We start from the raw sequence: 12,329 nt of genomic DNA, 5'->3' as shown, positions 1-12,329 counted from the left end.
TTTTTTTTTGAGACGGAGTCTCGCTCCATCACCCAGGCTGGAGTGCAATGGCTCTGTCTCGGCTCACTGCAACCTCCGCCACCCGGGTACAAGTGATTCTCCTGCCTCAGCCTCTCTAGTAGCTGGGACTACAGGTGCCCGCCACCATACCCAGCTAACTTTTTTTGTATTTTTAGTAGAGACGGGATTTCACTATGTTGTCCAGGCTTGTCTCAAACTGCTGACCTCATGATCCGCCCGCCTCCGCCTCCCAAAGTGCTAGGATTACAGGCGTGAGCCACCGTGCCCAGCCCAGCTTTTTATTTTAAAATTTTTTTAAGGTCTCATTATGTTGCCAGGTTGATGTCAAACTCATGGCCTCAAGCAATCCTCCTGCCTTGGCCTCCCAAAGTGCTGGAATTACGGGCATGAGCCACCACACTCAGCCTCCCCTTGTTTTATTTCCTGCCATCAGAGTGGTTGCAAGTTACCCATTGCTTTCCAGAGCTCTGTACTTGTTTAGGCCTGAAACCTGCAGGGGTCAGACACATGTCTGAAGGGAGCCAAGTAAGGGGCCACCACACCTGTCCAGCATGGACCTTCCCCCGGACTGCTGAGGGGTTGCTAGCAAGTCACTTTATTGCCCTAATTGTCCTAATCCACCCTTCCTTCAAGGTGTGCTCTCTCCCAGGAAGCCTCTGAGCCTCCTGCAAGGACAAACATTCTCTGACAAGATCATCATTTCTTCAAAAGTGCCCAGAGAGGTTTGTCCAGCATATGTATAGACACAGCCCAGAGGCAAGCCCGGATGTGTGCACACATATATGCACCATCACATTCACATGTGTGCACATATGCATGCAGACACACATATATGCACATGCACACACATCTTGAAAAATTAAACTGGGATTACACTCAATATATGGGTTTACCATCCACTTTTTATAACTGCTGATAAACATTTTCCTATATCATGAAGCCATTTTCAGGAATATGATTATAAACGGCTGTACACTAGGTCATCTTGTGGCTGTGTATATTTCACCAGTCCTCTGTGGTGGGTTATGTTATGTAGATTGCTTCCACTTTTACATGATAAATTATAACAGTAGAGAACATTTGTGTACATTAGTCTTTCAACATATCTAATTCTTCCTTAGGATGAAGTTGTAGAAATGAAATTTCCAAATGAAATATGAAAGATTATAAGGATACTGAAGTTTTTTGTTCCATATTTGAGGTCAATTTTCAATATAACAGAGTGATCATTAATTTACTTCACCCTCATCAAACTCTTGTCCTAGGTGAAAGTTAGCAGCAGGGCCCAGATGAGAACCAGGTCTCGCAGCTCCCTAACCTGTTCTTTCTATGACATTCGGTGGCCTCTAAATTGTCAGGGCCTGGCCTAGAATCCTCTCTTAACAATAGAACACTTATGTTCAGTTTTTCAAACCATGCAATTGTGTCACTAAGTTGACGCATTCCACTGGCTAACATAAAGAGGGGGATGAAGAAGCCAAGACTGGGTGGTCCTGATCACTCTAGGAATTCAGTCACAGTGGAGCCCTTTCCTCTCTCTGAGGTTTAGGGAAGAACTGTCGGGGACATAGCAGACCCCAGATCTAGGTAAGGAAGTTAAATCTAGAGATACATGTGAAGCAGAAAGGGTCCCAGTCTCCCAGGAGAGCCTCCTCAATGAATAATCTGAAGGCTTTTCAGTTAAGTTCCTTAGACTTGTTCCCATAGAAATCATTACTTTAAGCAGAATAGGGTATGCCTTCTAACATTAAGCTTAAAATAATCTAAACATTGAGAGATTTTTGCATTAAGCTTATCTCAAATAATGTTTCTTTCATATAAAATTCTTGCATCTTAGGGCTAGATGCAGTGGCTCATGCCTGTAATCCCAGCACTGTGGGAAGCCAAGGTGGGTAGATCACTTGACGTTAGGAGTTCAACACCAGCCTGGCCAACATGGTGAAACCCCATCTCTAAGAAAAATACAAAAATTAGCTGGGCATGGTGGCAGGCGCCTGTAATCCCAGCTACTTGGGAGGCTGAGGCAGAAGAATTGCTCGAACCCGGGAGGTGGAAGTTGCAGTGAGCCAAGATAGCGTCACTGCGCCCCAGCCTGAGCAACGAAGCAAGGCCCCATCTCAAAAAAAAACTTACATCTTTCTGGCTGATGATTTAAACTAAATACAATCTGCTTAAAATATGCACATAATAAATAATTTTACTAATTACAGCAGGATGACCACACAAGTTAATACATATAGCAACAGAACAATGGAGGAAAATGATAAACATAATAATAAAATCTCAACATCTCTAAAATGATGAAGTCTAAGCACAGCAAGTCAATAGCACACACTTTGGTTAAAGAAAACAGCCTTGTCTGGCTGGGTACAGTGGCTCATGCCTGTAATCCCAGCACTTTGGGAGGCCGAGGCTGGTGGATCGCGAGGTCAGGAGATCAAGACCATCCTGGCTAACATGGTGAAACCCCGTTTCTACTAAAAATACAAAAAATTAGCCGGGCGTGGTGGTGGGTGCCTGTAGTCCCAGCTACTCGGGAGGCTGAGGCAGGAGACTGGCGTGAACCCAGGAGGCGGAGCTTGCAGTGAGCTGAGATCGCGCCACTGCACGCCAGCCTGGGCAACAGAGTGAGACTCCGTCTCAAAAAAAAAAAAAAAAAAAAAAGAAAAGAAAATAGCCTTGTCTGGGCACAGTGGCTCATGCCTGTAAATCCCAGCACTTGGGGAGGCTGAGGCAGGAAGACTGCTTGATGCTAACAGCTCGAGCCCAGCCTGAGCAATATAGCAAGACCCCTCATCTCTACAAAAAAATAAAACATTAACCAGGCATGGTGGCACACCCCTGTGGTACTAGCTATTTGGGAGGCTGAGGCTGAGGCAGGAGGATCACCTGAGACTGGAGGTCAAGGCTGCAATAAGCCATGATGGTACCACTGCACTCCGGCCTGGGTGACAGAGCAAATGCCTGTCTAAAAAAACAAATAAAACAACAACAACAACAGAAAGAACAAAAATAGCCTGACACGCTTTCAATGGGCAAAAATAGACAAGTCTGGTAATATTGAGTACTGGAATGGGTATAGGAAATAGGACAACAGGAAGTGCTGCTGGTGGACACAAACTGGCACAGGCACTAATGGGAGCAGTTTACCCAGAGAAGCTGAAAATGGACACCCTGCCCCTGCCAAAATCAGTCAGGGTTCTCAGCCACCTTGTTTAGGCAGAAGAGGAATGTGCCAAAGTTTATTTTCAAGAGGAGCAGAGAACTGCCTACTCAGAGATCCCCAACCAGGCGGCAGGAGCCTCCTCTGCTGCTGTTCACAGAGACCTCTGGGGAATCCTATCCCCCAAGGGCAAGAGGCCTCTGCTGCCACCCAGCATGGATGGCTCCCCACATACACGTGCCCTAAATGCTGTGACACCATGTGTGTGGTGGGTCTGCCTGGCGGGCTAAGGGAAGCTGGTTTCTGTGCTGGGGAATGAAAAGGAGTAACAAAGGACTCTCTAAGCACCAACAGTGTCGGGAAGATGAAGAAGGAGGAAATTACATGATGTCTGGGATTTGCCTAAAATAACCCAAGGGAAGGAGCAGTGGGTGGGGACACAGAGGACCCCGGACTGGCTGCCAGAGGGTAACTGTTAAGATGGGGGTGGCACCGGCTCTCAGTATTCTAGTCTCTCCATGTTTGCATAGTTGTGAAATTTCCATAGTAAGAAATTTGTCTTAAAAAGATTTAAGGCCAGGCACAGTGGCTCATGCCTGTAATCCCAGCACTTTGGGAGGCTGAGGCAGGCGGATCACTTGACAGGAGTTCTAGAACAGCCTGGCCAACATGGTGAAACCCAGTCTCTACTAAAAATACAAAAATTAGCTGGGCATGGTTGGTGGCACACACCTGTAGTCCCAGCTACTTAGGAGCCTGAGGCAGGAGAATCGCTTGAACCTGGGAGGCAGAGGTTGCTGTGAGCCAAGATCGCACCACTGCACTTCTGCCTGGGTGACAGAGTGAGACCCTGTCTCAAAACAAAACAAAAAAATAAAAATAACAAAAAAAAGATTTAGGCAGACCAGGTGTGTTGGCTTATGCCTGTAACCCCAGCATTTTGGGAGGCCGAGGCAGGAGGTTCACTTGAGACCAGGAGTTCAAGACCAGCCTGAGCAATAGAGCAAGATCCCTATGTCAACAAAAAATACCAAAATTAGCCAGGTGTGGTGGCGCACAACCATAGTCCCAGCTACCCCAGAGCCTGAGATGGGAGAATCACTTAAGCCAAAGAGTTTGAGGCTGCAGTAGTCGTGATTGCGCTACTGCACTCCAGCCTGGGCAACACAGCAAGACCGTCTCTAAAAAAAAGAAAGAAAAAAAGATGTAGGCAGCCAAAAACAAGATAATAGGCCTGCTACACCCCACCACCAAGTGACCCAAGGCCTCCATCAGCTGCTCCTTAGCATGCGGGCCGCACACCCTGGTGGCTCCAAGACCTCTTCCAGACACAACTGTTGTCACAGTGCTACTGAGACGTGACTGACCTTTTTTTTTGGCAGGGGTGGAGGGGTGGGGGGAGGACCAAGTCTTACTCTGTTGCAGAGTGAGACTGGAATGCAGTGGGTGTGATCTCAACTCACTGTAACCTCCACCTCCCGGGTTCAAGCAATTCTCGTGCCTCAGCTTCCTGAGTAGCTGGGACTACAGGCATGAGCCACCACGCCCAGCTAATTTTTGTATTTTTAGTAGAGATGGGGGTTCACCATGTTGACTAGGCTGGTCTCAAACTCCTGACCTCAGGTGATCCACCCACGTTGGCCTCCCAAACTGCTGGGATTACAGGCATGAGCCATGGTGCCTGGCCAATGACTGGCCTTTTTTGCTGTATTGACATTTGCACTGATTCTGCAAAAGCAGTAAAAGGACAGAGCCAGTATCTTCCCAGCATCAAGGCGGGGCTCCAAATTGCATGTGGTCACTGCAGTCCTCACTGCTGTGCACTTGGGAAACAATGCCAGTTTCTCTTAGGGACATCTGTGATTAAATGGCCAAGTGATTAGTTTTATGACTGCTTGACCCCCCGAGTACTCTTCTCTTTGATATTCTGTGTGAGGGAACAGAAGTGCACCAGAAGCGCCTCTGCTGCTGCTGCGGCCCAAGTCCCTCGACTGTGGGGTGTCTGAGGGGCGCCGACACTTGTTCACTCTGAGTGGGAGCCCCTGTCTCTCTGCTGCTTTCCACTGCCTGCCTCTTGTACTTGAAAGAGCAATAAACAGAAAGAATAAAAACAGATAAACTTTGCTTATTCAGACTTGGGGATCTGGCAGATGATTTCTTGAAAATTAACAAAGTAAGCCTGTGCTTCAAGGAAAACAACTGATAGCATTTGCTGCCAAAGATAAAATTTGAGCTTTAAAGTGATAATTTGGCCAGGCATGGTGGCTCACGCCTGTAATCCCAGCACTTTGGGAGGCCAAGGCAGACGGATCACCTGAGGTTAGGAGTTCGAGACCAGCCTGGCCAACATGACGAAACCCCATCTCTACTAAAAATACAAAAATTAGCAGGCCGTGGTGGGACACACCTGTAATCCCAGCTATTTGGGAGGCTGAGGCAGGAGAACTGCTTGAATCTGGGAGGCAGAGGTTGCAGTTAACTGAGATCAAGCCACTGCACTCCAGCCTGGGCGACAGAGTGAGACTCTGTCTTGGAAAAAAAAATAAATAAATAAAGCGATAATTGAAATTTCAGAAAACTTCTATCTGCTACCAGGAGCTGGATGACTGCCCCATGCTGCACGCTCAGTAGAGGCCTATATTCCCAACGATTCCAAGTCATACTTGGGTTAAAGACTCATTCATATACAGGACAGGCCAATGGGTTTGTTGTTGTGGTTGTTGTTTTAAGAGATGGTGTGGCTCTGTCACTGTAGCCTCAAACTCCTGGGGTCAAGCAATCCTCCTGCCTCAGCCTCCTGAACAGCTAGGACTACAGGCACAAGCCACTACACCTGGCTAATTTTTGTATTTATTTTTTGTAGGGACATAGTCTACTATGTTGCCCAGGCTGGTCTCAAACGCCTGAGCTCAAGCGATTCCCCCCGCTAGGCCTCAGAGCTCAATACTCTATTCATTATAGTTTCAGGTTTTGTATTCCAACTAAGTGTTAAGAAGCTACCATTTCTTTTGTCATAGTAGGAAAGAATAGCCATAATTACTTAAAAAGACTACTAAGATACTCCCACCTTTTCCAGCTGCATGTTTGTGTGAGGCTGGGGTTTATCCATACACTTCAACCAAAACTATATATTGCCAAACACAGACTGCAGAAGCAGATACGAGAATCAAGTTATCTCCTATTAAGCCAGATATTGTAGATATTAGTAAAAACAGAAACAGTGCCACTCCTTTCACTAACTTTTGGAAAATACAGTTTTTTATTCAGAAACATTATGTTAACACAACAGATTTATTATTGTTAAATTTAATGAATTAACTTTTTCAATTTCTCATTTTTAATTTCTAACATGGTAAATATTGACAGATATAACCCACATAAGCAAAACTGTTTAGGATTTTGCTAAGTCAAGAGGTCCTGAGGCTGAAGAGCTTGAAATCCACTGGCCTAAGTGGGCCCTTGATTGAGTGGGAAGTAGACACAGGGCTGGTCACTGCAGTTCGATTTGTAATAAGGGGAAAACTTAATGCCCTTCAATAAGAAAAAGAATGGTGGCACATTCACACAGCTATTAATATCTATCTATATCTACATATATTTATGTAGACATCCATAGACATCTCATATGGATGGATTTTTGAAAAACAATAGGGCTAGGCGCGGTGGCTCACGCCTGTAAACCCAGCACTTTGGGAGGCCCAGGTGGGCGGATCACCTGAGGTCAGGAGTTTGAGACCAGCCTGGCCAACATGGCGAAACCCCATCTCTACTAAAAATACAAAAATTAGCTGGGCGTGGTAGCAGGTGCTTGTAATCCCAGCTACTCAGGAGGCTGAGGCAGGAGAACTGCTTGAACCTGGGAAGCAGAGGTTGCAGTGAACTGAGATCCTGCCACTGCCCTCCAGCCTGGGTAACAGAGGGAGAATCCACCTCAAAAAAAAAAGAAGAAGACAATATGACACATGCGTATACACAGATGCGGTAAAGTGAACATCTGGAATATAGACCCCCTTAGAAGGATGCCCACCAAACATCCTCATGGCTGCCTGCAGGAAAGGAGACACAGCGGAACAGCAGTGGGGAGGGGAAGAGCAGGCTTCAACTCATCTGTAATGTTTAATTTCTCTTCCCTGCCCCTAGCTGGAAGGCAAGCCTGCTTTAGGCATGACTCCCGTGCCCCAAAGCCCGTCCTGCCCTGAGACAGGCATGGCCAGACATTCCTGGCAGCTGTCAGAATCAAAGGTGTGTGCAGCCTTGAACCCTGCGGGAATTCTATTTGTGATGGGCTTTGTTACTGACGATTTTGTCATAGGTCTGCCTGAAACCTCAATGCTGGGAAGAAGACATTTTAAACCCTGTCCATTTTTAAATGCCCCTTTCTATATTTTGGCCATATATTTTTAATTATATTTAAACTACTTTCACCCCTGTCTAGGTAACACACACGTTAATTCAGCGGCCTTTCCCCGGGCTCTCTGTTTTTGTCCGAGTATTTACACTGCTGTCTGCTGTGAGTGATCTCAGGGGCGGAGTTTCTTCTCAATGTGGACACAGGAAGAAATCTTGATAAGATCAAAAGTGTTTGTGCCTAATTATTTCTTCATTTCAAAAGTACTGTAATCCCAGCACTTCAGGAGGCCGAGGTGGGTGGATCACTTGAGGTCAGGAGTTTGAGACCAGCCTGGCCAACATGGTGAAACCCTGTCTCTACTAAAAATACAAAAAAATTCACCAGGCATGGTGGCACACGCCTGTGGTCCCAGCTACTCGGGAGGCTGAAGCACAAGAATTGCTTGAACCCGAGAGGCAGAGGTTGTGGTGAGCCAAGATCGCGCCACTGCACTGCAGCCTGGGCGACGGAGCAAGATTCTGCCTCAAAAAAAAGGAAAAAAAAAAAAAGTAAATTTATTATTTCCAATCAAATGTTCACCTAACAGTACAACAAACTTTTTTTTCTTTAAGTAAGTATAGAAAGAAAAAGAAAGGTCTATAATCCTCAAAGGAAAAAAATCAGGGGTTTCAATGGACGAAACAAGGGGAAAACTGCACAGTAAGTCCAGCCAGGAAGCCAGACTTCCAATTTGTACTGTCATTTGGATGCTATGCCACCTCATGGTGCCACCTCATGGTACCACCTCATGGTACCACATCATTCATAACCCGTCCAGCCACAGGTCAATGACAGCATCCTCGGCCAGTCACATTCCACATTTGTCAGGCTTCATTACGGCCCTTTGCTTTTAAGTTCAAAAGTCTATGGCAGAGAATGAGCACCTAGTCCACAGCCAGCTCCAGGGATGACCGGAATTCCTTTGGTGGATAGCTCCCCCTGTCCTGGAAGGACATCTGATCTCCATGTGAGATTCCTCACCCCTTCTGAGCACCTGCTAGGCGCCAGGCCCCGGCGGGGTGCCAGGAATACAAAATGAATGATGGGAGAAATGAAATACGGACACTCTACCACATGGTGAGCCTCAAGAAAATCATGCTAAGTGAAAGCAGCCAGACAAAAAACACCCCATATTGCAGGATGACATTTACATGCAATGTCCCAACAAGGCAAATTCATAGAAACAGAAAAGATTCCTGGTTGCCTGGGGCAGGGGTGAAAATGGGGTAAAATGTGAAGCTAATGAGCATGGGGCACCTCTGCAGGAGGACAGAAGTGTTCTAAGACTGGACTGTGTGTGTGATGGTCATACTTAGCAAAACTTAACGAATTATACACTTAAAATGTGTATAATTTTATGGTATGTAAAGTATACTTCGGTAAAGCTTAAAAAAAATAAATGGGAGTCAGCAGCTGCAACAATTTTCAAAAGCATCAACTGTGATTTTTCACAGCTGGCTATTCATTTGTGCTTGTCCACAGACATTTCACAAACCTCTAGGGCAGACTTCGGCCATTCCATGAGAAAACTGAGCCCCAACCGCCTGGCACTCCTGGTATGCAATGACTTAACTGTCCACAGCATCCAGACGGCTCAGTGATGCCCCCATCCTTGTTGCTGATGGAAACCCACTTGAGAAACACTGCAGGCCATACAAAAAATTAGATCCCATCAAGTCTAAAGGCTTCATGAAAAATAATTTCAGAGGTTTTGAAACCACTTGATATATTTTTATTATAATTTTACATGTTTAAAGTCAGGCCAGCCACGGTGGCTCACACCTATAATCCCAGCACTTTGGGAGGCCGAGGCAGGTGGATCACCTGAGGTCAGGAGTTCGAGACCAGCCTGGCCAACATGGCGAAACCCTGTCTCTACTAAAAATACAAAAATTAGCCGGGCATGATGGCCTACACCTGTAGTCCCAGCTACTCAGGAGGCTGAGGCACGAGAATCACTTGAACCCAGGAGGGGGAGGTTACAGTGAGCCAAGATTGCACCATTGCACTCCAGCCTGGGTGACCGAGCAAGCCTATGTCTCAAAAAAAAAAAAAAAAACACAAAACTCCAGCCTGGGTGAAAGAACGAGACTCTGTCTCAAAATAAATAAATAAATAAAAAGAGTCAAAGGATGACAATTTCCTTCCACGCAGTACTTTTTTCCCCCAAAAATAAAATGTTTAATGCTTAAGTGAGGTCAGATAATTAAAAAATCTTTGTTGCTGTAAATAAACATTAAAGAATCATTTCAGTGTGTCACAGATCACTGACTTAAGGAAAAGATACCACTTAGGTTAGGGGGTCACTTTTTTCTTTTTATTTGCACAATTTATGGAGTATATGTGCAATTTCGTTACATGCATAAATTTCGCAATGATCAAGTCAGGACTTCTAGGGTATGCATTACCCGGGAAGGTGCCTTGCACCCATTAACCAATCCTCATTATCCTCCTTGCACCCACCCCCTCACCCTTCAGAGTCTCCATCATCTGACGTTTGACTCTCTACACCCATGTGAACACGTTCTTAAGCACCCACTTAGGAGTGAGAACATGCGATACTTGTCTTTCTGGGCCTGGCTTCACTTAAGATAATGACCTCCACTTCCATCCGTGTGCCGGGGGCGCATTTTTAAACAGTTCGAGGTTTTCCACGCTGGCTAGGAGGCCTTCCATGCCTACAAGTGAGTTCAGGGCCAGGGCCCCCCAAATGCCTTCTTCCCTTTTAGCTTCCTCCAGAGCTCACAGCCCGCCGTGGGCCCTCCGTGAAACCCGCGGAAGGTTTATGACAATCTCAGCAAAGACGCCAGCTTGCAGCAAAGGCCCAGCTCCCGACCCCAAGGAGAGCAGAGAGCGCCAGGCCCCCGCCCGCCCCCGGCTCCGAACGCCCCCGCCCCCGGCTCCGAACGCCCCCGCCCCCGGCTCCGAACGCCCCCGCCCCGGCCGCCCCCGCTCCGGCTGCCCCCGCCCTGGCTGTCGACCACCAGCGGGGCCTCTGTGCCTACCGCCAGGCCCCTGCGCACGCCGGGGGAGAGGCCAGACCCGGCGCAGAGCCTCACCCAGACCGCGGTCCCGGGGAAGCGCGCGTGCCCCTCTCCCGGACGCCGAAGTTGCGGTCTGGGAACGGCCGGCGCGGGGCGGGGAACTCCGCGAGGCCCGCTGTGAGGTCCGGCCTTTCCTGGACCGCTCCAGCCGGACTCGGGAGCAGAAGCCGGCGTCTGGACGGCCCCACCGCGGCCCTCAGCCCGGCCTCACCCAAACACGTGCTCCGAGCTCCAGATCTTCATTGCCGCCGGCGCAGGGCGCGGGCTCTGGGATCCGGGCCGGGTGCTTTGGGCCGCGCGGCTCCGGGCGCGGCGTGGGCGGGGCCTCGATGGGCGGGGCGCTCTTGGATGCCGCCCACCCGGTCTGGTGGCCGGGCTGGCTGCAGCGGCTAAAAATAGCTCTGCGGGCGCGGCTGTGGCGCAGCCCCAGACCTGCGCTGCTACCCTGGGGCGCGCGATGCAGGCTTGCTGCAGATGCCGCGGGCGTAGGAGGCGACGCTCGTTCTTACTCCCATTGTCCAAATTCTCCCAAGGCCCTGTCCAGCTACGCCGGTTTATACTGTCGGGGACGTGTGATGAAAAAAAACCTGCCAACCCTCAAAACTCCACTGCAGTTTGGGTCTTGAACAAACATTAAACCAGCATGTGATGTGCATCACAAGCAATCCGCCAAATAGGCTGCAAAGACAGAAATCTCAGCCTGTGTCAAACAGCCGAGAGGATGCAACCTACCCCACGCATGCTCCGAGGTAAACGAGACAGCCCTCCGGGGAGGGGACTCCACTACACCATTTGTCGCAGAGTTCATCTTAAATTCGCCTGATGATGGAGTGGCCACTGGTAAATGCAGTGGCCGTTTGCGTTTGCTAATTGCCTTTATCCAAAGGAAAAATGAATTTTTCATATCTTTATGACAGGAGGTAGGTTTACAATTTGAAGCTAGGTGCTGTCTGGTAGCTGGGCTCCTACCCTCCCACAAAACTGGGAGACGGGGATGACATTTCAAAGAGATGACTCCCAAGTCCTTGAGAAAATACATTCTTGAGTTGTAAAACTGGGGGGAAATCTTATTTAGCTTTAAAAAAAATTTACGTGTGTCTCAAAAAGAATTTGTGATTACAATTTTTCTAAAGCAAATCCTCTAAGGAAAAAGAGTCTCCCTTTTGCATAAACTACTTTTTAGCTTTGCAAAGTACCCTGCAGTGCCACAAACCAGGTTCAAGTGCACCGAAGTGAGATGCTTGTTCTGAGAAGAGGGTACTCTTCTCCAGGATGAGATGGGGCTGGAGGGCAGGGCCCTTGTCTGAGTCCGCTGAGTCTCAGCCTAGAGCAGCGCCTGGCGCCCCTGGGGCGTCCGTGGGCGTGGGGAGCGCATTTGTGCAGTGAGGCAGGGAAGTGGAAGAGCACACAGCATGACCCGAAAGACCTGGGCTACAGTCCTGGCTCCACCGTCCACTCACATTGACCTCTACCTCCTACAGCGTTAAGCTCAGGATGATCTTCCAAAGTTGGTGCTATTCTTCCCGTTTTACAAATGAGTAAACTGAAGTTCAAGCAGGTTTCAAAGCTCTCTACTCCATGATCACACGCCGAGGTGAGAACCCAGGTTACAAAATTCCCCCTCCCCACTGTGCTGCAGTGATTCTAGATTATCACTGGGCCAGCTGTTGAACACTTCTTGTATGCCAAGCACTATTGAAAAAACATGAGG

At 48.1% G+C, this 12,329-nt stretch overlaps 1 protein-coding gene across 4 annotated transcripts in view; it reads right to left on the bottom strand.

The window, feature by feature from the left end:
* The window catches only part of PRELID3A (PRELI domain containing 3A), a 22,575-nt gene extending 11,627 nt beyond the window's left edge, over nt 1–10,948 (bottom strand). For 3 of the 4 annotated variants that reach the window (XM_032152850.2, XM_032152853.2, XM_032152851.2), the window contains exon 1: nt 10,830–10,948. In XM_032152850.2, coding sequence (XP_032008741.1) covers nt 10,830–10,861 — 32 coding nt within the window. In that variant the 5' untranslated portion in view covers nt 10,862–10,948. The other variant, XM_032152854.2, reaches the window with a different exon arrangement.
* Nucleotides 10,949–12,329: the final 1,381 nt, after the last annotated feature.

The sequence above is a fragment of the Hylobates moloch genome, unplaced genomic scaffold, assembly GCF_009828535.3.
Source record: "Hylobates moloch isolate HMO894 unplaced genomic scaffold, HMol_V3 SCAFFOLD_5, whole genome shotgun sequence".
NCBI lineage: Eukaryota > Metazoa > Chordata > Mammalia > Primates > Hylobatidae > Hylobates > Hylobates moloch.
This window is presented reverse-complemented; position numbering and strand designations above follow the sequence as displayed.